Source organism: Molothrus ater, chromosome 2 (genome assembly GCF_012460135.2).
Source record: "Molothrus ater isolate BHLD 08-10-18 breed brown headed cowbird chromosome 2, BPBGC_Mater_1.1, whole genome shotgun sequence".
NCBI lineage: Eukaryota > Metazoa > Chordata > Aves > Passeriformes > Icteridae > Molothrus > Molothrus ater.
Genome location: NC_050479.2, coordinates 75,582,972 through 75,609,676, shown reverse-complemented (window position 1 = coordinate 75,609,676; position 26,705 = coordinate 75,582,972). Strand labels below are relative to the sequence as shown.

General features: G+C 39.8%; 1 protein-coding gene across 4 annotated transcripts in view; it reads right to left on the bottom strand.

Moving 5' to 3' along the window:
* Positions 1–6,915: 6,915 nt before the first annotated feature.
* Positions 6,916–26,705, bottom strand: part of PDGFD (platelet derived growth factor D) — a 138,481-nt gene continuing 118,691 nt past the window's right edge. For all 4 annotated transcript variants that reach the window (XM_036392310.2, XM_036392320.2, XM_054514089.1 and 1 more), the window contains 2 exons: positions 20,899–21,113; positions 6,916–10,415 (listed from right to left, as the gene is read on the bottom strand). In XM_036392310.2, the coding sequence (XP_036248203.1) occupies positions 10,281–10,415; positions 20,899–21,113 (350 nt within the window). In that variant the 3' untranslated portion in view covers positions 6,916–10,280. The remainder of the gene's footprint in view (positions 10,416–20,898; positions 21,114–26,705) is intronic.

Here is a 26,705-nt window from a genome sequence, read left to right as displayed (position 1 = left end):
TTTGGGGGAACTCAGTCTTCCTGTTATTAGTCAGAATGTATTTTAGAATTGCCCATTGCTTCACTCTGTCCTAACTGTTCAGAATGAAGAGGCAGCTCAGAATTAATCAACGGGAAGTTTCTGTTTTCTGCAGTTTTTATGACTTTTTTGTTACATTGCATCCTGCCATTCAGTCATCACTGGAAAGAACACAGAGCATTGTTTGCCAATAGATATGGGAGAGGACTTTGCAGTGATCTGTCATTTATTTTTAGTGTCAATGGATTTTAGTGTGAAATAACGGATGATGTAATCCTCATGGCCAGTTTAGTTGGCAAAAACTGCCTTGGACTAGGCAGTGTGAATAAACAGCTTTGTATTAGTAATTTTCTTCAATGAGGAAAATTATTTATTTGCAATGCAATAGTGTGCTTGTGCTTGAATTTACCTTACTTTTTACAGAACATGCCAACATATCTGCATTCTAGTCTTGTAAATGCTGCCTCAAGGCCATATTTAACAAATATAACTGCATTTAACCTCATATTTAGTTCAGGCATGTGTAGCAATAACATGTAAAACCACTGTTTTAGAAGGAAGAGGTGGGGAATGGTTACACAATCAAGTAGGAACAGTTAATCTACATGACCTTTATTCAAAGCTCAGGGAGAGGTGTGTTTAGTTACCAGTGACAACTCAGTCCAATTATTCAGCTTTGCATCTACAAATGCGTCTACTGGGACCAGCCTTCAACCTTCATCAGAAAGGCTTCGTAACCCTCTGTATTACCCTGTATGAACAACTCTTTCCATGCCTCACCAGTCCCTACTTCTTATTGGTATGCATTAGGAACCAAAGCTGTAGAAGTTGTACCAAAGTGAGCTTTTGGGTGACCTTGACAAGGGAGCGCTTCTTCCTCTCTGTTCTCCTTCCCTGACCTGGTTTAGATATTTGTGTTATGGTCAGGGAAGCTGCCCTGCATTGACTTGATTCTGTCTTGTGACTGTCAGAGGATAAAAGGCCAGGCCAGAGATGCATTACCAGACATTTTAACAATGCTGGGTTTCTGGGCCAAAGACTCCATTAATTATCCAACTGATAAGCAGTGTACAGTCATGATATAGAATGGAAGGAAAGCATCTCAAAGCCAGACTAATCTTGCTGCTTTTAGAGGAAAGAAGGCTCATACTCATCATTCATCCTTGTGTGTCTTTTCCCACTCTGTCCAGACTGCTGTAGTACATATTGGATAACTTCTTTAAGGTCTCCTCTCTCCATAGGTTGTGGCCTTATGAACCTGGGACTAATTATCACCGTAGATGAAAATGATAGTGCTAGAGGGTTTTCTAGGAGTCACAGCTCAAGGTTGCTGCTTGCAAGTGAAATAAGGTAAGGAGGGTGTTCATGCTTTCATGCAGTTCACCATTTGCTATATCTTGAGACAGTGAGACCTCAGGGTTCTTCTAACAGAGATCTGAGGTCAACAGCAATGCCTAAAATTCAAAGACCTTGGCAGAGGTATATGGAGCATTTCCTCTTTTCTTGTGCACTGCATTTCTCTATCAAAGGCACATTTCTTTGATGTAGGCTTAAACACCCAAAAGACAAAGTGTAGCTCTTGGCAATCTTTCAAGTCTTGTGCAGAAAAGCCAAACTGCAAAATTCACAGAAAGAAATTCAGCTGAAGAGTTTCAATGAACTACAACTAACAACCTTCAGTAACTGTGCTGAGCAGACATCTCAAGATTTCTTGTGTGAACAATGGAAGCCTGGAAGAAAAGTGAGACTGTCTTGCAGAGCACTTGTATTAAAAGCCTTCAGTGATTTTTAAAGAAAGGAAATTTACCTACAGTGTAAGAATATTTCTCTTTGCCTGCTGATGAATTTTATCTTAGAGGAGGATTTGAAAATTTTCTGCCTATTTTTAAATATAGAGTTATGGAATAGTTTGTATACTTGTATGCAAATTTTTAAAATTTATATATATTGTGGCTATAATCATACATACACAGATAAGTCCCAAGATGCATTTGATCAGGGAATTATTGAGTTTTTTAATAAACTGAGGAGAAGTAGGTGCTTGGAACAAATTGCAGTTAAAGAAATTACTCTGGAAACTTCCTGAGATAATAAAAATCACTACATCTTAAGAGTAGTTTATTATACGCTGTTGTACAGCAAGTTTCTCTGTTATTTGGTACCTTATCAGGTGCTCTACGTGAAGGAAAGTTCATAAGGTCCTTTGCAGTTTTCAAGGACCACCTAGATAATTTGTTTTTTCTGGAGCATGCAGCCTCCACAAGTTTTCTCTGAGTTAAAGGCTTTAAAATGGCCTTTTAAAATTTCTAGCATTTATCTATAGGCACCTTTTTTCCTGTTTTATGCTGCCCGTAATTTTGTGGCTTACACGTATTTTATAAAGAGTAAATAACATTATTGTGTGTCAGCCTTCACTTTGATAAGCTAAAAATGTCAGGTTGATTCTTTGGTCAAACCACTTGTGGAGTGTTTACTTGCATGCTCCTGAAGGACAATGTCATTGGGAATCAGACATTGCAGTTTGTGTAATGCTAATCTAGTTTAGTGTCAGGATGCAGTGGAAAAGGGAGGAGGTGTCAATGGGAAGAACAGTTCACTTAGCAGATGCCTCAAATATGGTTTATAGGTGGGTTATCACTTCCAGCTGATAGGTGGGTTATTACTTTGCCAACTTACAGTAGGGTCCTACATGAGTATTCAACATGGTGTTTTGGGAACTAAAAGCAAACTGCTGCCTGTAAACACATCAGCCACAAGAAAACTCCTTCAGCATACACCCACAATCATTCTAAACATTCTGTGTTGTTTTGTTTTTAATGTATAGATTTGTGTGTCCATGGGAGCTTTGGTCTATCCAATGAGTACCCTTTGGTCTCTGTTTTTCAATAAGCACTTTTGTGAGGGGTAAAGAACAGCAGTTTGGTATTTGCTGAACATTGCATAGCTTCTTAAAATGCTTGTCAGACAGAACTCAGATAAAATAAAAAGCTCTTGATGCTGGCCAAAGCTCACTGCAATCAGCTATGATATTAAAATGCAAGGACTAGTTTTCATTTGCTCCTTGATTTAGCTTTATGTAGAAGGACTTTTCAAGGGATACTTCCATTTTGATTATTAAAATCGCTGACTCATTTGCTCCTGAACATTTCAGGTATGCGGTAGCTGCATTTCCCAGTGAAACTAATTTGCTTACCTTTTCTTGTCTGGGTCCTAATTTGGACCCAAGTGTCTTTATTTTAATTGAAAAAAACAATTAGTCTTCTTCATGCAGCCTACATGGCTTATCTTCATTTAATAATCAGTTGCGTAATTGGTGCTCAGATACAGTTTAACTGAGAAAATTGCAGTGTTTTGCCAATGTGGGGTTATTTGAATACTGAAAGAGCAGCTTCCTATAATGCGATCAATTCCTTGAGGGCACACAAATCCTTGCCTGACCTTTTGAAATAAATTAGCAACAGAATCCAAGGGTTGGTATTTTGATGTAAAGGTTGCAATGAATGCCATCTGTTGGGTATCAGAACAGTTTAATGAAGGCCTCTTACATCAGGTGCTCTACAGGTTCAGGAAGATGCTCTGGGGGCTCAGCTCTGTGCTGCATCTGACCTGTATATTCTGGGAAAGCTGGACAATTTGCTTTCCTATGCCTTAATGAGAGAACATGTCTGGAAGCTGCAAAATAACTGCAGTCTCCAGTCCTTCCCTGGTGTATAAAGGATCCCTGTGATGGCCTCCTGAGCAGTGCTAGTGGCCCCTGAGTCTGGCAGCTGGATGGAGGCTGATGCATTCACCCTCCCATGACGGTCCCCTGACAGTGACCACCCTCCCCTCTGTGAGGTGATGGGGACCCTGTCCTCTTGGCTTGTGGTGATGGGTATCCCACATCCCTGAGACTCTCCAGGGAAGCCTGGAATGAGGGTGTTGGGGTCTCCATTGCTGTGGTGAGGTGACTGGGTCTTCCTCCTGGGCCATGTGTCCCTCTGCTCATCTGTGCACTGGCAGAAGTCTTTAGCCATTTAAGCTAAAAAATTGTTACTGTACCTTGGCAGAAAATCCTCCAGCACAGATGTTTGGCCTTTCTCCCCACACCACCTAAGATACTCTTTCTGGTCCTGGAATTTACCATCCTGGTGATACTGTTGGATATATGTGGCAGGGAGAAGGCCTGGTCATCACAGACTGGAGAGTCTTCCACGAGCCACAGTCCTCAGTGGAAGTCCAAGGGTTCATCAGACTTTTCTCTGTCTCCACACAATTTGTCAAAACTAATGCCTCACCTTTCCTCTACAAAATCTAGTAAAAAGAGCTGAATCTCCATCCCTGAAGAAATTCAAAACCCAACTGGACAGGACTGAGCACTGCTGTAGTGCTGTAGATGGCCCTGCTTTGGACAGAGGGCTGGACAAGACCATCTCCAGAGGTCCCTTCCCACCTCAGCCAGCCTGGGATTCTTCAATGTAAAATGGTCCCCCATTTTGAAGGAGGGAATCCTCTTTCTTCCCATAATAAATGCAAGTGGAAGGACAGTATTACCAAAAAATTTTTTTTATTCTTTGACAAAAAGTGATGAGAATGGGAGCACAAAGAAATATTTGACAGAATTGTATTGGTATGAAGGGTGGTTCTCCAGACCACCTTCATCTCAGAAAGGGTAAACTGGTTTCAGACTGAAATGAGAGAGCTCATTTCAGTATCCCCTACCTGAGATGTATCCCCTACTTGAGATGATACTCTCCAAACTCAAAACAAAAAGGTTAAGATGTCTGCTCTTATTATTTTTCTAAGGAAATGTGATGAATAAAAGTTGAGTTTTTTCCTTATGTCAAAGAATTTGATCCTTTATGTCAAAATATTTGAAGGTACCCAGTCATTTTTATCCTGTTTGCTTTGTACTAGCTCTGAAACTGAAATTCTTTCAAGTGAAGCAGAAATCTTTGTCAGCTTGAAATTGGAGCATCAAACACATTAACTGTTATTACATAACTATTTCCATTTTTATTAAAGCTTGTCTGTGCCACAGCAAGTTTCTATAAGCAGTACATAAATGAGGCTTTGAAACTCAGTTTCAAAAAGCAGGTTATATAAGCTCAGTTTTGAAATATAAATTTTTGCTAGAAGAATTTCAGACCATCTTAAGTCAAATCAGTTTTAAAAGACAGACTGAACCTAGAATATTTCCCTCCTATTATTCATGGCAGAACATTTGCTGGTTTGGAAATTCCATTTCTAGGAGAAGTATTTGGAACTAGATGATCTTCAAGGTCACTTCCAACCCAAGCCATTCTGTGATTCTTTAAAAAGAAATGGAAAATTGAATTTGTAGTTTGAACATTTAAAGCAGATTTTCACTGCCTGTCAATGAATGACTAAATAAACTATGAATGTTTATTTCAGCATATTTGACCAAGACTGTCAATAAACAAAGTTAAAACTCCTTTAATGAGGTACAGGAATACTGATTTCTAAATTTTCATTATGTGCTGCACTGGAGTCCCTGTGAGAATAAGTACAAATTGGACCTCTGCTGAAATTTACATTACAGCAGTGTATATGGGCAATGCACTCTGGACAAGAGCAAGAGAAATCTTAACTGAATTTACAGGCAAATATTTTTACAGCTGTTACAGCTCTTAAAATTAGCTAGAGGAAGATTCTGTTCTTCAAAAAGGAGAAGATGAACATTTTAAAAAAACACTACTTTTAGAAAAAGGTGATGGTAAGTTCCTGAATGATGTGAACGAAAAACTTTTATAGATGAAGAAACGCAGAGCTGCTTTCTAAGTTTCAGATTTATTTAAGCTTTCACTTACACATTCCTTGAGGACAAACTGGTGTTAGCTAGCCATTAGTTATGGAGGTGTGTAGCAATGCCAGGTGGGAGGGCTTTATGCCATCCTTGAACATTTTGGAGTTGCTGAGTTGCTGTCTATGAAGTTTATTCAGTGCATTTCCAAAAGGCAAAAAATATCTCCTCTACCAATTAACTATGGCCCTGTTCTGTATCTTCTGACTGCCTTTAAAAAAAAAAAAAAAGAAAAAATATACAGTATTTTTTTTTCTTTGAGTAATAAGGAGCAAACCAAAGGGGATAAATATGCTCATCTGAATGTCTGAGTTCTTCAGATCACTAGCATTACTGTACAGAAAAAGGTGCTCATGCATGAGGACAGACTAAAAAGCTGGGTTCCCACACTACTGTATGCTCTCTGAATTTCCCTTATCAGACAGGGGATCTGGCTCGTGAATAATCAATTGGGCAAAAATTTCATGTTCTTATTCAGTCCAAGATCCAATGACGGCCTAAGGCAGCTTCAGCTTAACACAAGAACCCTAAATTGAAAGTAGTTACCAAAGCTTTGAAGGTTACTATTTGCCTGCAACACAGCAAAAGCTGCTTCTGGCAAAGCTGGAGGAAATGCCCAAACCCAGCAGCATAGCTCAAATTTGCCCAGCTCGAGAGCCCCTAGGCTCCTTCAGCTGCCCTGCAGGCATTGGATGCTCAGCTCTGCCCTTGCTGAGGTGAGATGCAGAGCTCCTGCAGCAGCCTTCTCTGGCAGTAAGGAGCAGCTATAGCAAGATGAGTTCAGACGTCTCTCCTGGAGCCAAGCCAAGCCTGCAGGGGCTGAGATCAGCACCAAATATGGGGGGATGTCCTAATCCAGCTCTAAGAAATGCTGTGCTGCTGTCACACTACTGCTGTTCCACAAGGAAGCTGTCAGCTCTGCCAGCTTGGGGGCTCAAACTCGATTGTCCCAAAATTGCACTTTGGTCCTTCCCTGATGCTCCTGGGAATGACTGCTAAAATTCAGAAGGAGACCTTGTGAGTATGGATGGTGTCATGTTGTGGAAATGTCTTTCATTTTTTCTTCATCCAAATACGAATAATCACTCAGAATGTCTTCTTTCAAAAGCAGTATTTATTTTTTCATCAAGATAAGACACATTACATACCGCACCAAGAAAAAAGTACTGCTAGGAAAGCTGCATTTAACTGAGATAAAAAAAATATACATGGATTGCACTTGAGAAAGTAGGCTCCATCCCAGAAGAACATAGTAAATAAAAAGCTGATGAGTGGTTTGAAATCAGGACTTTTTCTGAATTGCCTTTGAAAATGTATTTGTTTTGGGGGGTTTCCAATTCCACAAATAAAACTGAACCAGATTAGGTTTTTTTAACATCTTTGTTCTTTAAGTATGTAAACAACATAACAATTATACAAAGACAAAAGAGGGAAAAAAGTATGAAGATACACCTTTGCAATTTCTGCTAATAAATAAAAAGGAAAAATGTTGCTGTTTTTTGGTTTCACCAGGTCACTGCATCTTGGGGCTTGTGTTTTGGGGAGTTTTTCTTATTTCACATATATGCCATCATCCCCACACTGCCACACAAAGCCCATCCTTGACCCTCCTGCACTGGCTGGGAGAACGGTGTCTGTATGGCAGCAGGAAGCACTGAGTGGTTCCATTAATTAATAAGTGTCCCAGGAGTAATATTTGAAAATTTGTGACAAACTTAGCTTACATTTAAGAAGGTTAAAACATCATTAAGCAAGAGGATTTTTTTTTTTACTTTGCATGTGAATTTTTCTGTTGGACCCAGGCATCCATTGCTGCCTTTATCTGACTCAGTTAGCTGAATTCTCAGCTGTTCAGCCTTTAAAAGGAGTATTCATACTATCTACCTCTGTGTATCCCACTTAGATGTCCAAATCAAATCTCTAATATTTCTATATAGTCAAAGGAGAGAAAGGAATGCTCCCAAACTGTGTGATCTCAAACTCTGGACTAAGGCACACTATGGGAGAGCCTCTCCCAGCTGCCTCTAGGGGTAACTCAGGCTCCCAGCCAAGGCTGAAATCCTCTGATTAGGAGTGATAAGTGCCCCTCACAACACTTGGGGTGGGACTGGGCAAGCAGGTGGTGCTGCCTAGCACACATCTGGCACAACACTGCCTGTTGCCCAGTTCCCTTGGAGGGTGGGAATCAAAGGACCCCTTAGAGCTCTTTGTGTATCCTGCAACCAATGCTAACTATGAAATCAGAGTGCTTAGGCATGATTCAGACAGAGATAAAAACAGGCGTTCAGTATCTCAGAAACAATCCGTACTGCCAAGGTCTTGCATGCAAATTTATTCCAAACTTAGCTAAAACTTATGGAAGGGCTGGGTCAATCTTGTTATTAAGCTAGAGACAGAAAAAGAATGAGATGTTCTTTAAATAGTCCTGAACTACAAAATGAAGGTGGTAATCTTTGGTAACAGGGCTGTTCTTTAAATGCGAATTGCTTTGAAAAATGATGAATCACTTCCCAAGTAAGCATTCAGGAGCATTTTTAAACAGACATCTGGGAGCCAGAGAGGAAAAATTAATATAAATAATAAAACCCCCACACTTTCTGAATCTCCAAGGTTAACGTACAGGAAAGAAAGTAACATAACATTTTTAAGGGACCTTTCAGCAAAGTTTTGCTAAAATTATAAAAAAGCACTTACAAAATACTTGAGCTGATGAAGAGGGAAAATGAGAACATTAGGGTGCTTTTGTAACAAACCTGTGGAGTACTAAAACATACTGGTTTGAAGGCCTTGTATTTTATAGCACATGCCATTTTCCACTAATTATAATGCACTATTGTCAACCTACTTCACTCTTTCAGAGAGACAGAAAGACAAGAGCCAACACAGACAAGATGATTTGATGCAGCCTATGTCTACCATAAAACATAAAACCTCAGCCATTAAATGTGCCATCCTATTCCCTCTGTTACAATCATGATCAAAACTCCAAATCTTTGCGAAACTTAAATCTGCCTGGTTTTTACATTTTTGGAGCAGCACTTGAAAATCCTTAAAGCTAGCTTGGAAAGATCTTCTTTGTTTTTCAGCTAGAGCACTTTTGTAATAGTTTAAAAGGCATAGGAAGCTATGCTGTAGCTTTTAAAGTGCTAATTTTATTATGAGGTGGTTATTTAGTAATATTCTGAAATTTAATAAATGATGCACATTCGTGATGACTGACAGACATTACTTAATGAGCTAATATGCTTCAGCAAAATGCAATTTAAAAAAAAAAAAAGAAATTCACTGTCAACACTTTAACCATGGCAACACACAGAGCTGGAATGAGACAACTAACCTCAGATAACTAAGATTAATGCATATATGACAAAGTTAAAAAACAAATAAAGAAACCCCAAACCAAATAATGATAATTAAATCTCAAACACAGTTTTGTTTCCCAGTAACACAACTGCAAAACAAATCAATATTTTCAACAAACAAGTGCCCTATCTTCATCTCCTCCACAGGAAAGCACGGCACTCCTCGAACTGCTGCGAGGAGGATCCAAGGGGAGGGCTGGCTCTCCCTCCTTCTATAGAGGGGGGCTCCTCTTGGGCAACTGTGGGGCCACTCTGGGCAAGGGGCTGGAATCCAGATCAGGTAGGTAGTGACCAATATCAGTTCCAGCCCACAGGTATTTACCTGGGGAGCTGGCAGGAGCCCCCTCTTGCAGAAGCACTTGGGTGATGGCTGCCTTGGAGCCACCATGGCAGAAGTGCCAGCCTCGGCACCCCCTACCACCCTCGGTGTCCTGGCTAATGCAAAGCATCTACTAACTTCAGCACACGACTTGCTCCAGTACAAACAGCAAAATTTGACTTTACTGACGTGTGATTTTATGTAATGATGGATTTGAAGCATTCTATCTCACTCTGTCGGGCCAGAATGCTGAGAAGTTCCCTCTGAGAATGGGGCAAACCATTTTGCACTCCTACAGGCTCAAATTCTCTCCTCATTTATACCCATCATTAAACCCTACCTACCATCAGGAGAGCTGAGGAGGTAGAAATGGGAGCAGAATTTGAGTGTAGGAACTGGTGAGTGAAAAAGAAACACAATGCTATTTCATTGCCAGCTACCACAAAAACCTACACACCTGGTATTTAAATTCAGTGGGAACTGTGTGCCTAAGGACTGCAATTGAGCTTTTAAAATCTCAACCCTCAGAATCTAGCTACAGATAACCACAATCCTAAATCCTTGGATGCTGACACATAAATGTATGATATATCTTTTTAGTTGCCATGACACTAATCAGCACAGCAATGGTTTTTGCTAATTGCAAAGGCAGGCTAGTAGCAAATTTCAAATGATTAGTGAGTAAAGGTCCTCAGAGCAATCCTGCTTGAAAGTAAATGTCCGGTAAGATGCAATTAGTGTGTCTGTTTTTTTCTTTTCTTTCTTTGTTTTTCCTTTTTTATCGGGGTGGTCTTGAACTGCAGACACAATCACAACGCTCATGGTGATCCAGCTGTATGTCTACCAAGGACATGTTGTTCCTGATTCTGCTTCTTTTTCTGGTATGCCCAGCCTCAGGGACAAACTTCAGCACCTGCGAGGATCAACAGAAATGCATTGAATTAGAAAACGCTGTGGGAGATCTGAGGATGAGAACGTTGGGGCCCGAAGGGCCCCAACAGCCCTTAATAACCCTGACCATCATTAATTTGGACACATTTTTGTTTTATTTCCAGCTTTTTCTTTGCACACTTTGACATCCTGCTGTATTGTTTGTCCTGGAGCTTGGACAGACTGTATTTTTTCCTATATCAGGTATCTTTGAATCATGCAGCTTCCTAACCATGTCCAGAGTTGCTCCTTTGCATGCGAACTATCAAGCAGGTTTCCTTTGGCTCATTTTTGCAGTCCCATTCCTATTTGAGCTGCCCTATCCCTCCTCTCTCTTGTAGAATATTTTTGCTCTTAAGAAAAGGGACATTTTTATGCAATTTGAAATTTCTGAAGCACCTATCATTAGATTTGGTCCAAAACTTAAATACTTGTGAAGGGCAGAAGGAGATGAAGGAGCTTGCACAAAATACGTGTGAGATACTATTGAGTTTTGGTGGAATCTGAGTTCTGTTGGCTTATCTTAAAAATCTCTGCCTCAACCTAAATGATTTTTGAAGAATTTAATGTGAATAATGTCAAGCAAACAAGAAAGCAAAACTACTTCCTAGGGAAGCATGGATCATAATAGACATTTCTGAAAAAAATCCATCTAGGCAAGATGATCTTGAGACCCCTAGGAAGGGGGCTGTAAGTTGTAAAAAGGAGCTGGCTTGGCCAAGTGACTGCCAGATCAGCTGCATTTCTCTTGCTTTTTCAAAGATGGAGAGATGTCTGTTAAGTTCATGTCTTCCCAAAGCCAGTGGCCAGCTGGGAAGTGGGACCTAAATGTCTGTAACACCTCAGCACCTCACTGAAGCACCCATGTTCTGCCCTAACAAATCATACTGGTTTATAACAGATCACTCTGTTACTCAACAATCCTCTTTTTTCTTCCTTTTTACAAAGCAGTTTCTGTATTTTGATGTCATAGCACCTTACGAGAGTTGAGATGGTTTTGGAAATGACAGGGAATAAGAGGCTGTGTTCCAGATCAACAGAGTATTAGCATTTTCAACAGGATTAGAAAGCCCCAGAACGCAAATGTGAAGCACTTGCCAAAGGACAACCAGAGATGCTGTGCAGGGTGGGTGGGGAAAGGCAGGCAGGTTAGCAGCTCTCAGGAGGAGACCTTTTGTTCTCTGCCATTAATGTCTTGAGGCTAGAAAAGCCATGAGATATAACAAAAGTGATAAGCACTGAACAGAGTCTATTATTTTGTTCTCTGTTTTGTGATGAAATTGATATTTAGCCTATGTAATACTGAAAGGAAGGACCGTGCCTAAGCAAGTTACAGAATTATTTTGCCCTGTTAGAAATGGAGAAACATAATTTTACTTTTTTTTTTTTTTTTTTTTTTTTTTTTTTTTAGCAATAAAAATATAGTATCTTTGAATTGATTTCAAACATTGGTTGCATCCATATATGCAATAAATCCTGATGGACACTAGGACAATTTGCTGTATCACACTGTCGTCCCAAGCACAAAGGAACTGAACCCAATCAGGTTGCTGCAATTATTACAGAGCTAAAAGTAGAGCACAACTTCAAAGATGCTTTTTCAAGGAAAACATACTTTAAAAATCAAGTACAGATGCTGACACTGAACCCATGATAAATTCCTTATTTAAAGAAGTCTTCGAGCAAATTATGACCAATCCAGATGACTGGCAGTTTGCAAAATCATAGAGTAGATAGATCTGATTTTTTCCAGCTGAGAACAAATCAAAGTATGCAATGGGATAAGAGCAAAGATGTGGACTGTATTTAAGTTAACAGACCATCTGACAGCTCGGGGACTTTCTCTGTGTTTTTTATCAAGAAGCATTAGCACAGTATATAGGCTTTGCTGATAAGAAAATGAACTGTCAGGCACTTCCTCCGACAAGACAGGAAAACAGTGATTGAACACAGCTGAAATTATCAAATCATAGAGTCCTTTAGGTGGGAAAAGACCTCTGAGATCATTGGGTCCAACCCTCATCCCAGCACCACCAAGTCAACCACTAACTTCTGTCCCCTAATGCCACATCTCACATGCTTTTTGAATTCTTCCAGGAATAGCAACTCTTCCACTTCCCTGGGCAGCCCGTTTCAATGTTTGACCATTGTTGCAGTAAAGAAAATTTCCCTTATATCCAGTTTCCCTTATCCCTTATATCCCTTATATCCATTGTTGCAGTAAAGAAAATTTCCCTTATATCTAAACCTCCCCTGGTGCAACTTGAGGCATGTCCTCTTGTTCTGACACTTGTTATCTGGGAGAAGAGGCCCACCGCACCTGCTACACCCTCCTTCAGGCACTTAGAGAGAGGGATAAGGTTCCCCCGAGCCTCTTTTGCTCCAGTCTAAACACCCTGAGCTCCCTCAGATGTGAGACATGTGCTCCAGACCCTTCTCCAGCTCTGTTCCTCTTCCCTGGATTTGAGGTGACCTTACCAGTGCTGGGTGACCTCAGCAGTGCTGGCTACAGGGGGACGGTCACTGCCCTGCTCCTGCTGGCCACACCTGGCTGATCCAGGCCAGGATGCCATCGGCCTTCTTGGCCACCTGGGCACACACTGGATCGTGTTCAGCTGCTGTTGACCAGCACCCCCAGGGCCTTTTCTGCCAGAGAGCTTTTCACTCTGCCACATCCTGTAGCACTGCCTGGGGCTGTTGTGACCCAAGTGCAGGACCCAGCACTTGGCCTTGTTGAACCTCACACAACTGGTCTCAGATTCAGTCTGTCCAGATCCCCCTCCAGAGCTCCTTTAATAGCTGATCACAGAGCTGATATTCAAAGCTCCCTGTCTTACTCCCACCTAACAGTTTTATTTTCATCTAAGTATAAGGAAATTAAAAAGAATCTGGAAATAAGGCCAATTCTGGTGACCACAGTAGAAGGAACACAACCCTTTATTCTGCAAATAGCTGCTGTTTATTTATCACATGGTTATGTCCTTAAAACTGAGAAACTACTGAATTAATGAGAACAGCTCAAATAAATTCTGTTCAGGACACTTTATCACTCATTTTTTCATGGGATCAGTAGCTGTAAGAAAATATGGATATGATAGGTCTACAATGCTCAAAAGGCTTGTTTTTTGGTTGTTTTTTTTTTTGTTTTCTTTTTTTTTTTTTTTTGCGTTGAAAAGGAACAACCTTGTAGTTTTCAAATTAAAGGATCAACATCTGTCACTTCTCACCAAATTGCAGTGCCTCAGCTACTCAGATCATTGCCTCACAAAGAGCATGTAACTACAGTCATGTCCCTCTCATCAAACACTGAGTAAATTATGGTTATCAAACTATTAAAATAAAATAAAATCAAGACAGATTATTCTGCTTTTGAGCTGGATTTGGTGCTTATAGGTAATACAAGAAAAAGGGCAGTAGGGCATTTTTTTACAGAGAGGCTCATAGGAGCACACCAATATGCTGGATGGAATTTTACTTTGTAGATGTGTCTGAGCATCTATCTGAGAAGTTTCAAGGTATGATGACTGTAGCCACCACGTAACTTTCCTTGGGGGCAGTGATCTAGGAAATATAAAGAAAATGCTTACATGTGTTTCCCTGCCAGCAATCTTGCTCATTGATTATGTATTGGATTTGGATGCCAGTTTCTGAAAGCCTCTTTAAATGAGATCAAAGCCATGACAAAAACCAGGATCTGGAAACTGAAGCCAGAAAAACTTCAAGTGGAATTAGGGCACACATGTTTAAGTCAGGCCCACACATCACTTAGCCCTCCAAGGAACTGGGGGGTTTCCAGCCTGTTTGAGGATTGCCTTTCCAGGGGGTGTATGGGTTGTGCTCTGGGGCAGCAGGTGCTCTCCTGTCGCCTGTGGAGCACAGGAAGTCAGGGCTGATGGCCCCTATCATCTCAGCAGGTCTGTAAGAACACTTAAGAACCCTTAACACTTCAAGATGTGGGGCTGAGGACAGCAGAGTGGCAGTGACTGCCAGGAAAAGGACCCAGCTAGAGAGAACTTGTTCACCCTGATCCATACATGGCATGTCTCCAGTAGAAGCTGGAATAAAGCAGCAACTCCAGAGCATGATACACCTGAAACACCCACCTCTGGCAGGGATAGCTCTGGGGACTGGGAAAGGAGCCCAAAGCTTGGACTCAAAGTGTTAGATGGGTAGAGGCAGATGAGGTGAACCATCCCTTCAGCATTTGCTGATGGTCCTAGCCAGGTATCACTGACCCTTGCAGTCAGGCAACATTTAGCAATGACAGTCCATGATAGCTGATTTCTATTTCTATTTTATTAAAAAGCAAATAAGGGGTCGCAAACATAGTCAAAACTTAAAAAAAAATTCCTGACAGGTATTTTTGACTTATCATTTACTTATTAGCAACAACAGTAATATTGTTTTTTTAAATTCTTGACCAGTATTTTAAGCACCAACAGAAAAATGAAGCCTCACTCAAAAATTGGCTTTTTTTTTTCTTATTAGCTTAAGAAGCCTACAGAAAATCAATAATATGTCTATGGCTTACCCAATATCTAATTAGCTTCATATTCTTGTGACAGAGAATGGTGAGCAACTCTGGATGCTATTTTAGTTAGTGAAATTTGTACTTTGCAGAACTTATTTTAAAATTCTACTATGCAGCATTATCTAATCTCCTTCTGCACATCTAAAAATAACACCATTCTAGCATGAAAACCAAATTATATTTGTCTGACATTCATGAAAGAGGAAGCATCAAAAGTGCAAAACATTCAACACAGATCCAAGTTCTGATAGACATAAAAAATCTTACTCTGCAATTTTCGAAAGTTATCTAATCCAAAGGTCACACACGGTTTAGCTGTGCTCTGAGTATAAGAAGCCAAGTATTATGGGAATGTGGTTCATTATTTAGCACAAGGACCTTTGTTCTAGTAGGAACATAGCCCAAACCAATGACATAGACCCAAAGATGTATTCTTACAAATACAGGTTATCGGAGACAAGAAAAATGAGTTGCCTTGCTGATCACTGGTAGCAGGCAAAATAAGGGATTATTAAATATAGATGGGATTATTATTTCTATTTTTTTATTTTTATGCATAAGAAACGCCTGGTTTTAATACAACAAACATGGAAAAAAATTAATTGGCTTAAAACTCAAGTACCTGAAGCACTCACTAAAGCAATGATGTTTTTGACATATGTGACATCAACAAGACCCTCACTTTTTCTGATCTTGTCAGGAATTATGTGTGCATTATGCTACAGCTGTTGTTTTCTCACTGACTAGACACAGGTGCTCCTCCTTCACAAACTGCCTCCCTGTCCTGACATGTTACAGGATGTCTCACTTAACTTCCAGATGTCAACCAAAGAACTTCATTTTTCGTCTAGTTAAAAATGAACCTTTTTCTCTCACTGCAGTTCTGTGTTCTCTCTGCTCATCCCGTGACCTAGCAGTAATTTCTGACTCATTTTTTTCCTTGTACTTGCATTCCAAATAAATCCCATTGCTGCTTCTTGTACAATATTCCACAAATTAACTCTTTTGTCAGACTAATTCTATGCCTTTATTACCATAACAACCTTTTATCTCCTTTATACATGTACTATCAACTCCAGGACATACAACAATCAGACCATATTCCTTGCACACTGCTTTGATGATTCTAGCTCTTTTTAATCCCTTCGCAACTTTCCTTTGTTCTGTCAGCAGCATTTGGATCATTTTTTGACCAGTTTTCTTATGGTTCCCTGTGTAAGGATAGGCTGAGAATTATTGTCCTCTCTCTCAAGTGCCTCCTTGAGGTTTGCTTCTCATTTCTCCGAAAAATGAAAGAAAAAAAGAAAAAAGCCCTGACAGCATCCAATTGTATTAGTTACATTTCTTAACTCCACTGCAGTAAGTTTGTCTCACTGAAGTTTCACTTTTTAATTCTCTATTGTGCTCCCATGTTCTTTTCTCCTGTATAATATTCCCTCTGTCTTGTTTTCCCTTTGCACTGTTGGGTTCAGTTGAAGCTGTTTTTATGCCCCAGCAATTTGTGTCAAGATACAATACTGTGTGCTCTGGGGTACCTACTGCCTCTCTCAAAGCAACCAAAGGTTATGAAATTGCCACCCTAACACTGATCAAAACCTTCTCTCTGAGAATTAACTGAATCTACATCCTGTGAAGGCACCAGACAAGCTACAGTCAAGATCAAACTTGAATTGAGGCATAATTCTTCAAAAAGGGGTGGGGGAAGAATCACCTTATAGACAGTCGACAACACATCAGGATTTACAGGAGAGACAAATAAGTAGGTAAAAGCTGCAATCAGCTATCACCACTTTTCTTTTTTCCTTTTATGTCCCTTAGGTGTGCAGCTCAGTACTGTTTGCAGAGTTTTATACATTCTGACAAATTCTGGTTGCTACCTTAAGAGCACTTATTCCCCAGGGAAACTCATTTCACATCTCATCAGTTACAGCAATGAGATGGGGAAACTGATTTCTTGTTTCTCTGAGATATGTGCATGCTGGCTGGATGGAACAGCCACAGCCACAGCTGAACTGAGTCCTGGCCTGAGTTCCCCCACACCTTCTCTGTGCTGAGTAATCTCCAGGTTTAGAGCCTGTGCCTCTTTAAAGAGAAGCTCCAGGCATTTTTAAGGAAATTAACTACAATGGGAAGCACATTTTTATATCAGGTCTGCTTTAGAAAGTTAGACAGCTGTAGGGCTGAGCTTTGATTAAGGTGTGCTGAGTCCACTTCCATGTACTGCTTTGTCCTTCCCTTGCACAGAGCATTGCAACATAACTCAGTATCACTCATGGCAGACTATGCCTGAGAGACGTTTTCAGACACTGCCAGGACTTGGCCTGTTTGGTTTCAAGGGTTCGTGACACTGTGTGGTAAGTCATGAATATTTGTCCAGAGTATTTGCTCTGCTCCAAAGGAAACCCAGAAGCCATGGAAAAACCACAGAGCATCACAAGACTCCTGCAAGGGAAAAAAAAATCCAACCCCACCAATAAAACTATCTGTTTACCCAAGTTATGACCCCATTCATTTCTTAAAACTGCTGAGTATTTTGGTAAAGTCAGGGCAAACTTCCAGGCTACAAAGAAGACCAAAGATCTCATGATTACCATCTCCCAGGGCAATAAAGAAAAAGCTACCCCTTATTGTGGTCATCTCACGTTCTCATTTTCCCTGTTTTTGCATCACTTCCTACAGTCAGACATGATAGAGAAGAGCGGTACATTCCGTTCAGGAAACTGGAGCAGCACTCTCCAGCTTGGGAAAATTAAAGGCTCCACATGACAGCTATTAGTCCTGAGAGGCCAGGCTAGGAGAGAGTGCTCAGTGATTACACTGGGAGGCTTTGAACAGGAACTCAGAGGGAACTAAAAAGCAGTAAGAGCATAAGGAGAAGATAACCTTGAAATCTCTCTGGACTAGAAGCCTCTCTTTCAAGAAACACCCTGGACTTTAAGGTCCCCACAGCTACCAACATGCAGCTACTCCAGAACTGGCTACAAAGCCAAAAAAGGAGCCTATTGCTTATGGAAAATTTGCCTGTCTTTCTCACATAGAAATACTGGGTAGCTCAGAAATGCCTGGGAACTTTTAAGTGATCTCCAGAGACACTTTTACATTTTGAGGACAAGCATATCCATGCGCAGGACACAAAACTCTTGCAGGTTCAGGAGCTGAGCAGAAGAAGCTCCAGGATAGGGAAAATCAGTCTGGCAGGAGAAGGGGTCTGGGGTCTGCAGGTCTCAAGTCTCAGATACTTCAAACATCTTCTTTGCTCCAACACCTAGTATTTCCTTCTGGTGTCTTCTGCAAATCAAATTAACTGAGACTTGTGTTTGAATCTGGCCTATGTCCTCCTGCAGTAGGAGGCTGAGCTTTTTAACCAAATTAATGGTGCTGGGGATTTCATAAGTGTAAAGCTCCATCCTTCGTTATGCAAGTAAACGCTCTTTGGATGAGGTTAGTGGGTTTCAAATAGGCTTTTAAGAGAGTAAACTAGCTCTATAGTTCTAAAACTGGCATGTGGAGAGGGCTCTCCTCAGTGCCTTTTCCACCTGGTATTTAAGTAAAATTAAAGTGTCAAAGGAGAATAAGAATAAAACTGATTAACTGTGTGTGGCTAATAATAATAATAAAGTGGAAAACATTTTGGACTAAAATTAATGGACACATCTTTAGTATGTCATACATGAATTTATCTGCATGACTTCCACTCATGTTAATGGGAGACACTAGACTAAATATCTGCTCAGTGAGCTGTTAATTCATCCCTAAGGGATAAAATTTAAATTTAAACTTACAAAGGCCATTTAATGTCAAAGATAAAACACTGTCTTGAATTCATATGATTTTCAGAGTAGAAATGAGCAGGAAAATAAATTAGCAGTGATATATTTGTGTGAATGTTGAATGTTGAGTTTCCTGAATTTCATTATTAATTTGGGGCAGTCATAAGTCATGACATCCTGATGCTGAGCAATACCTGGCTAGTGTGATATTCTGATATTCCAGCAATACTTGTTTCTAAACACCTGAAAAAGTCCTTTACAACATATTTATAACAGCACTTTTCTTTCTAGCTACTGTCAATAGTTGACTTATTTTTGATACAGCTGTAAGCCAGGATTCCTCAGTTTATATTTGACTTCTAGTTCTTTCAGAAATCTTCTGCATTATGCACAACTCATAGTTAAGTGTTGAAATTCCATACAGATTTACTGTGAAAAAACCCAATTCCTTTTTATAATTTTAATTTAGTTTCCTTCCAGTCTCTCTCTTGTTCTTTTCTTAACAAAAGATTACTCAGGAAGGTCTAATTTTCCTTTAGCTACTATTCATTATTTCCTATCTTTCGGTGTCCTCTCTTTAGTTTTTTTTCCTAAATGAAATGATCCAAAACTTTTGAGCCACTTTCCTTAAATATGTTTTTGATCTGTATCTTCCCCTGCATCTCTCATGATGTATGTTTGCTGCTTCTATTTATTTTTTCTAGTCCTGCCTTTGTCCTTTTAAGCACCAATGGTCAAGTCCCCCACCAATTTATCCAGACCACAATATTTACTGTGTTATTACCCCTTCATCTCCATTCCTGCAGAAGACTGTCACTTGTCTTTTTCTTATCACTGCACTAAACTGTTTTCCTGAAGCTCTTCACAGTGATTCACTGCTTGACCTTTAGCCCAATTTCCACCCCTCATTTCTTCCTCCTCCCCTCACACACCCAGAGTTATATGAATGAATAGTTGAGATGTCTCACACTAATGCTTGTTGCTTTTCTAACCTGCATTTATAAGCATTTGCAAAGACCTTCTGAAATTCCTCACAGCCTTCTCTGCTGTTCAAGTATGTTATCTCCTGTTCAAGTATGTTATCACCTGTCATTTTTGCCACCTCTCTGTTCACCTCCCTCCAGACTGAACATATGTGAAATAATAACCTTTGTACTGGGGGCACCCTCAGATAGCCCTTTCCCATTTAGAAAATCACTTGTCTCTTCCACCTCGTTGCTCTTTATCTCTTAACCAGCTTCTAATCCATGTCTGATCTTGTCTGGCTGACTGTTTGCTCTCTGCAGGAGGTGCCAGTCCTTTTAGCATTCTTGTACAATATTGTGGTGCTATATAAATATTTATTCACATATAAGGCATTCTGAGTTAATTTTATCAGCTCATAGTCATCTAGGTGCTTTATACTATTAATTTTTTTCCAATTAACTTTTCTACCACTGAGATAAGGCTTTCTACTCTGTAATTACTAGGGTCATCCCCTGCATCTTGTTTAAAATTAGAGAAAATATTAACTATTCTCCAGTCTTGTCTTCATCTGAAAATACTGTGTTAGTGGTAGGAATACAAAATGCTCTTTCATTGTGTTTTTTCCTCTCTAGATGCATCCTGAATGGATTAAAATAATGGGCATTGTTCCTATGCAAAAATTTTGCTTTCCTGAAAAACTGCTGAGTGGGGAAAAAAAAAGCTAAGTGGGGAATGATTCAGCTGCCTCCTATAAGTAATAAATCTGGAAGGGAAGAGAGTTTACAAGTGACTTAATTTTAATTTCCAAGTGTGAGCATAAGTTTAAAGAAAGAGGAAATGAAGTCAAGTATCTCAAGGAATCCATGTCTCTGTGCTACTAAAAAGAGTATTTCCAGTGGTATATATATTTACTTTGTATTAGTCCTTGACTGGGAAAAATCAGTCTAACATAAGGCTCATTCTTGAAACAAAGTTCACTAGGATGAGTGGTTCTCAAAGTTCACTGTGGTGGCACTCAGAGGTGGCAAAAGTTCTCTCCAACTTCTTCTGAGTTAACTTTAACATAAATACTGTCAACACCCCTTTCTCATACCTACATAGTCTCTTAACAAGCAGCACACACAGCTCTGAGAAAAGACTTCAGAATCCATGGAAGCAATAAATACCCAAAAGAAGTAACAAAGAAAGAATGAAAATACCTCATGATACTTTTTCACAGTTTTCCCTGTCACGCAGGTGCAGGACTTCCAGTTTGGAGTGCCACAGCCACAGTTTCCGCCACAGCGCTGGACAAGGAGGCAGCGGGGGAAGAAAACGACGTTTGTCAGCTTCAGCTCCTCCCTTAAATTGACAGAGTAGTTCCTTGGAGTGCAGCTGTAACGCTTCACATCATCATTCAACCTGTCCAGGTCAACTGCAATGCAAAAAAAGCTTCATTAGTGAGGTGAGAAGCTTCATTAGAGAGGGACATTCCTTTGGCTGATGCTGTTCCCCGGGCAGTCAATAACACAGAGTGATGGGGTGCTGGTTGAAAAATATGTGAACTATAGGAGTGACTTCTGAACAGATAAACATAAACCTACCAAATTTAAATCATTACAGGTGGCCATCCAGGCTATCATCCTTCTCCCACTGACTGCCATAGCATAGATCACACCGACTATAAAGGTGCAGGGAAGGTTTGCAGTAAAATACTGGCCTGAAAGCTGAGGACTGGTCATTTTATTTGCTTTGTCACTCCACATATTTGGATCCTTGGGCAAGAGATTCCACCTCTGACACTCTCTTCCCTTCTCTGTTTATACCTGGCTTACTTAGATGCTAAGATCTATTTTTTTTTATTATGAGCAAAAACAAGGCCCTTCCTGTGCTCACTAGAGAAACATTTTTGGGGAGTGATACATCCCTTCCATGGCAAGAGCATTTAGGACTTTCTTCCTCAAGTTGCCTGTCTATACTGTTTATGAATAGAATTTAGACAGTTCATTTTTAGATGGAGAAACCAATCTCAGCAGCATTAATTTTATCTGGTGTTACTATTAGAGGCATACAAATAAATACAATTAAAATTAATAGGCCCTTTGAATGCCAGTAGTTGGTTGATGTTTAAATGCCTAGTATGCGAGATCTGTCATGTAAACAAGTGGTAAAGCCAGCCATAAAAATAACTTATAGACTATCAAATGTGAGTCTAAATGCTGTTTTTAGTTTTGGCTTGTAAAGCTAAAGCAAAACCAAAAATTGCTTTTATAAATATATTTTCCACAATTGTGACACAGATAAAAGCAACAAATTTAATGAGTTCTATTTCTATAGAAATAGATTTCTTTTTCCTTCCTTTTCTGTCTTCTTTTTTCCTTAGTATTCTGTCTACCAACTAGGTGTTCAAAGCTCAGTAATTCATTCAGGAGTGCGGGGCATGTGAACTTGTGTTGAGTTTGACTCCAAACAGTATTTGCTAACAGAAGCATCAACAGGCAAACAGGATTGGCTCAAATGAGAACTGAGATAACAGTCTAGTGTTTGTGAACATATCAAATCTTCAGGGCATATTTAACAGGTCAACATAACCTCTGCTTCTGACAACACTTATGCTTGTGCTTTAATACAAATATGTGAAACCTTACAACAAAGATACTTCATACTTTCTGTGACTCAGGCCTTGTCAACATCACTAAGTTAATTGTGGAAAAAGTGGTTGATTTGTAAACATCATGCACCTTTACATTCTAACCTGGAGGTAATCACAAGGCTGATATGCAAGAGACAAGGATACATAAATATCAGAAGTGCTATTACAGAAAATCATAGCAGATTCACTTTTTTTCTGACAAGGTGTTATCTCAGTCAATGGGAATTTAGCAGATAAATTGCTATTTTATAGCAATTATGATACATTCCCCCATGAAATCTCAGTGGTTCTCTCCAGAGAGCTAGCATCTCTCCAGAAGAGGTATAGATCATCCTCCTGCTATAAGCACAAAATCAATGGGACTGGTGGTACACTCATGCACGTAGAGAAAAATACACTGTGAGTGTCCTTAGCCAGGACTGGCAAGTCCAGGGTATATTGATTTCTTTGTTTTAACAGATTATATTTTCTTCTCCACTGTCATTCTTCAAAGCCACGTATTCTCACTGCAGGCTTTCAGGCTAATTCTTTCCACAAGGAAGTGTTTCCCACACCTCTAAACATTCTCACCAGGACCTTTGCCATCAGCTTTGCTAACTGGTAAAGAAAGCACTAGCTGGCTACTATTCACTTCAGCCAACTGATGTGACAGAAAAATCTACTAAAGGAAGAAGAGGGCTGAAAATTTGCTGCCTTCATCACTAATGAGATTGCTTGAGGGGAAGGCCTGGATCATCCACACTGACACTGCAGCAATTCAGGGGAGTATCCATGAGATACTCAGATAAGCAGGAAGGTCTTATTTTAGTGATGTTGCAAATGAAAATGAGTAATCTCAAGGAGAGAAGAAAAGCCTAAATAAACAATTTAAGAGACACACAAGTCATCCTCCATTAAAATTAATTTGGAAATAAACACCTGCACTCTTTTTTTACTCTGCTCTACAGAACTGCAGTGCTTGGTGGGAATAAGGTGAGCATGCAGAGTACTCAGAACAATGCATCCTGTACTCTGGTAGCACCACACTGACATACAAGAACAGTTCCCATTGCCTAATTAAATCCTAAGCTCTAGACCACAGTTTATTGCCCCCCAACAAAAGAGCACATTTTATTCTAAAGAACTCTCTCTGCTGAAAGCTTTAATATGCATTTTTTCCTGTCTTTGGATTGTTTTACTGTCTGGAGCTAGTCCATTTCCTCATCCATATAAGAATGAGATTTTACAGTACAGTCAGTTTCATGCATCACTTCACTGCTGTGACTAAAATGTAACCGAGCCTTGGTGTGATTGGTGTGAAATCCAGCTGCTTTACTTATCAAGGACTGAAACCACTGGAGTCCTTAATTTAAAACTAGAACTAAAAGGTTCTTTAGACTGGATGCAAATAATTCCCAAGCATTATTGTAGAATGTCTGCATCAGAGACAGCTTAAAAGAAAGGCAAGCATAAAAGGGATGCACTGGAGCACTAAACTGGATACTTGGGACCCAATGTTTGCCCCTTCCTTCTCTTAAATCCTCTGATTAAATCCATCCTCATTTCACATAGCTTTATGGCATGTGTTTACCTTGAAGCATTCATCAAAATATTTTGTGATTCTATGATCTTAATCAGAGGTAGGCACTGAAATCAGAGAAGACAGCTAATGCCAAGTTTTATTCTGAAAAAGGAGGCCTTAAAGATTGAGAAGAAAACCTCTGCTGCTGGTCACTGATTAATTTTAATAAGACAGTCGGTCTGTTAAGGTTGCTTTTAACACTTTATCTGCTTCAAATGCACATCTGATCATTCTACACTTCTTCATGCATCAGTCACAGAGCAGAGCTAAGGTGTAAGAGATGGCAGCCACCTTGCCATGGTATTCCTATACCACATGTCAAAGCCATCTACAAGACAAGGCAAGGCAAGGAGGATTCGGGCAGCTGCAGACTGGTCAGCCTACGATGAAATTAAGGGGCAAATCCTTCTTGGAAGCAATGCCCAGGCATATGACAGACAAGGGGGTGACTGGGAACATCCAGAATAGATTTAACGAGACCAACCTCAGAACTGGCTCTGAGACATCTGTCTTGCTGGATGAGGTGAAAGCAGCAGAGGCATCTGCTGATTTTTGAAAGAGACGCATAGCATCCTTGCAGCCAGATTTCTGAGATATAATGGAATAGGTGGACTACAAATTCAGTAGATAACTGGAATATCTGAAACTTGATGAAAGTAGTCAGCAATTCCAAGAACATCTGGTAGCTGGTTAATATTTGTGTTCCCCACAGGGTAACACTGGGGTCAATACTGCTAAAGATCTGCAGGTAAACTAGAGGCACTGTAAAAGCCATCAAAAACATTCAGAGCAGTGCTGTATCTGACTGAAGCTATGATGTGGCTGAACTTGAGTTGGAAAATTCACAAATAAGCTGGAGAGGGACTTTTTACAAGGGCAAGTAGTGATAGGACAAGGGGATATTGCTTCATACAAAAAAAAATAGGTTTAGATTAGATATTAGGAAGAAATTCATTACTGTGAGGCTGGTGAGACACTGGAAAAGGTGATACAGAGAGGTTGTGGATGCCCCATTCCCAGCAGTGTTCTAGGTTGGATGGGTTTTGAGCAACCTGGTCTGGTGCAAGGAGTCTCTGTCCATAGCAAGGGCACTGGAATTGGATGATCTCTGAGTCCCTTCGAGTCCAAACCATTCTGTGATTCTATAATCTCAACAATGTAACAAAGAATATTTGGATTTCCAAGATAATGATATTCTTACAATTATATGGCAATAACAAATGAAATATAATTTCCCAGTCTCATCTTCTGCTGGTTAAATCATCTAAATGCTCAGACACTGATGAAATCATTCTTCTCCATACAAAATTTTGACCAAACCCTGTAGCTTTTAGACTTCAACACATATGCCTAATGGTTTTGACTGTTCCACTGCACGTGCTTAATGATATCACAATAAGCAATTTGTTAAATATACCTGGAAACTTGAGAGCTATCTAAATCCTTCTCATGGGAGCTAAGAAGATCTAAGATCTTGCAATTTGCATTTACTGCAGAATCACAGCACCAAGACAAATCTCCTCAATACAGCAGCTATCATTTTAGAGGAACAAAAGATCAAGATTTCAGTAGGATTATAACTGTTTTCATGGAACAAAGGGCAAAATATATAGGCCTATTATGGACTGGCAAACCAATTACCAGCTGTGGTACAGGTCAAGTAGCAAAAGCAGGCCAAACTATTGGACACTGCTTCACTGAAATCAATGGAAAAGAGCAGCTTATTCCAGTGATAAATAACATGCTATAAGTTTCACTAGCATTTTAAAAAAGGGTTTAATAAGAGAATCTTTCACTGCAGTGACCAACAATTGCATCACGTAACATGCGAGGGAAAATCTCATTTGTCACAGAGGGGGAAGGTAGGAATGTAGATCTGAATTATATTGTGAAATGAAGGAATGTGTGCAGTTTGCATGCAACAGACAACTTGGCTCCTAACTGAAGAAGAGTGGGGAAAATATTCTGGTTTTTAAGCCCAGGGAATACTTTAAATCACAGCTATTTAAGAAGGTACTGCATGTAGATAACTTATGTACTTAGAATATTCAAATTTGCCATGAATGAGCATGCATTCAGCATTTGTGATGCCTGCACTCCCTGTCTGGTGCACTGAAACTTGCTGGTAGCCATCCCAGAATCTTTCAAGGAAGAGTGCATGGATGCTTGCAGTAATTTATTGGCCACTGCTTGCATGCCTCCGAGAAATAACATTAAAATTTTAACTTCTTGCTGGACTATTTTAAGTTATGACAATTAAAAGCTATTGTTAAGGACATGGTGAAACTTGCCTGATCTTGGGAACTGATTTGGCAGTGAACAGCAGAAACATTCTGTGAAGATTCATGGTTTGACCTCACTATTCCCCTTCCAGAGAGCAGTGTGGCTATGCCAGCAAGTGTTTATTTATTTAACTTGTAAAGCTGTCACTGGAGAGAGATGCTATTGCAAAAATGTCCCACCTGATTAATTTCCTCTGATAGCCAAAAGCTTCTTGTGTATTATTTCCAAAGAAAATGGACTTAGAGGAAGGGATAATCTTGTGAATTACCAGAATGTATCTATCTACATGTGCTCCTGCTTCTAAGGTTTATTTATGGGAAAACAAAAAAACCCACTCCATTCCTTTCTAAAGATAACCCCTTTCTTTGGGTACCAGCTCCATGACATTTAGATTTACTTCTATGATGAGAAACAGTGACCTTGTTCTTTTTCCTTTCTTTCTTCATTTGTATGGAAACTATTTCACAGGTGGAGGTCTTTTTTTAATTAAAAATCCTTATTCAATGGGAGGTAAGAAATCAGAGACAACA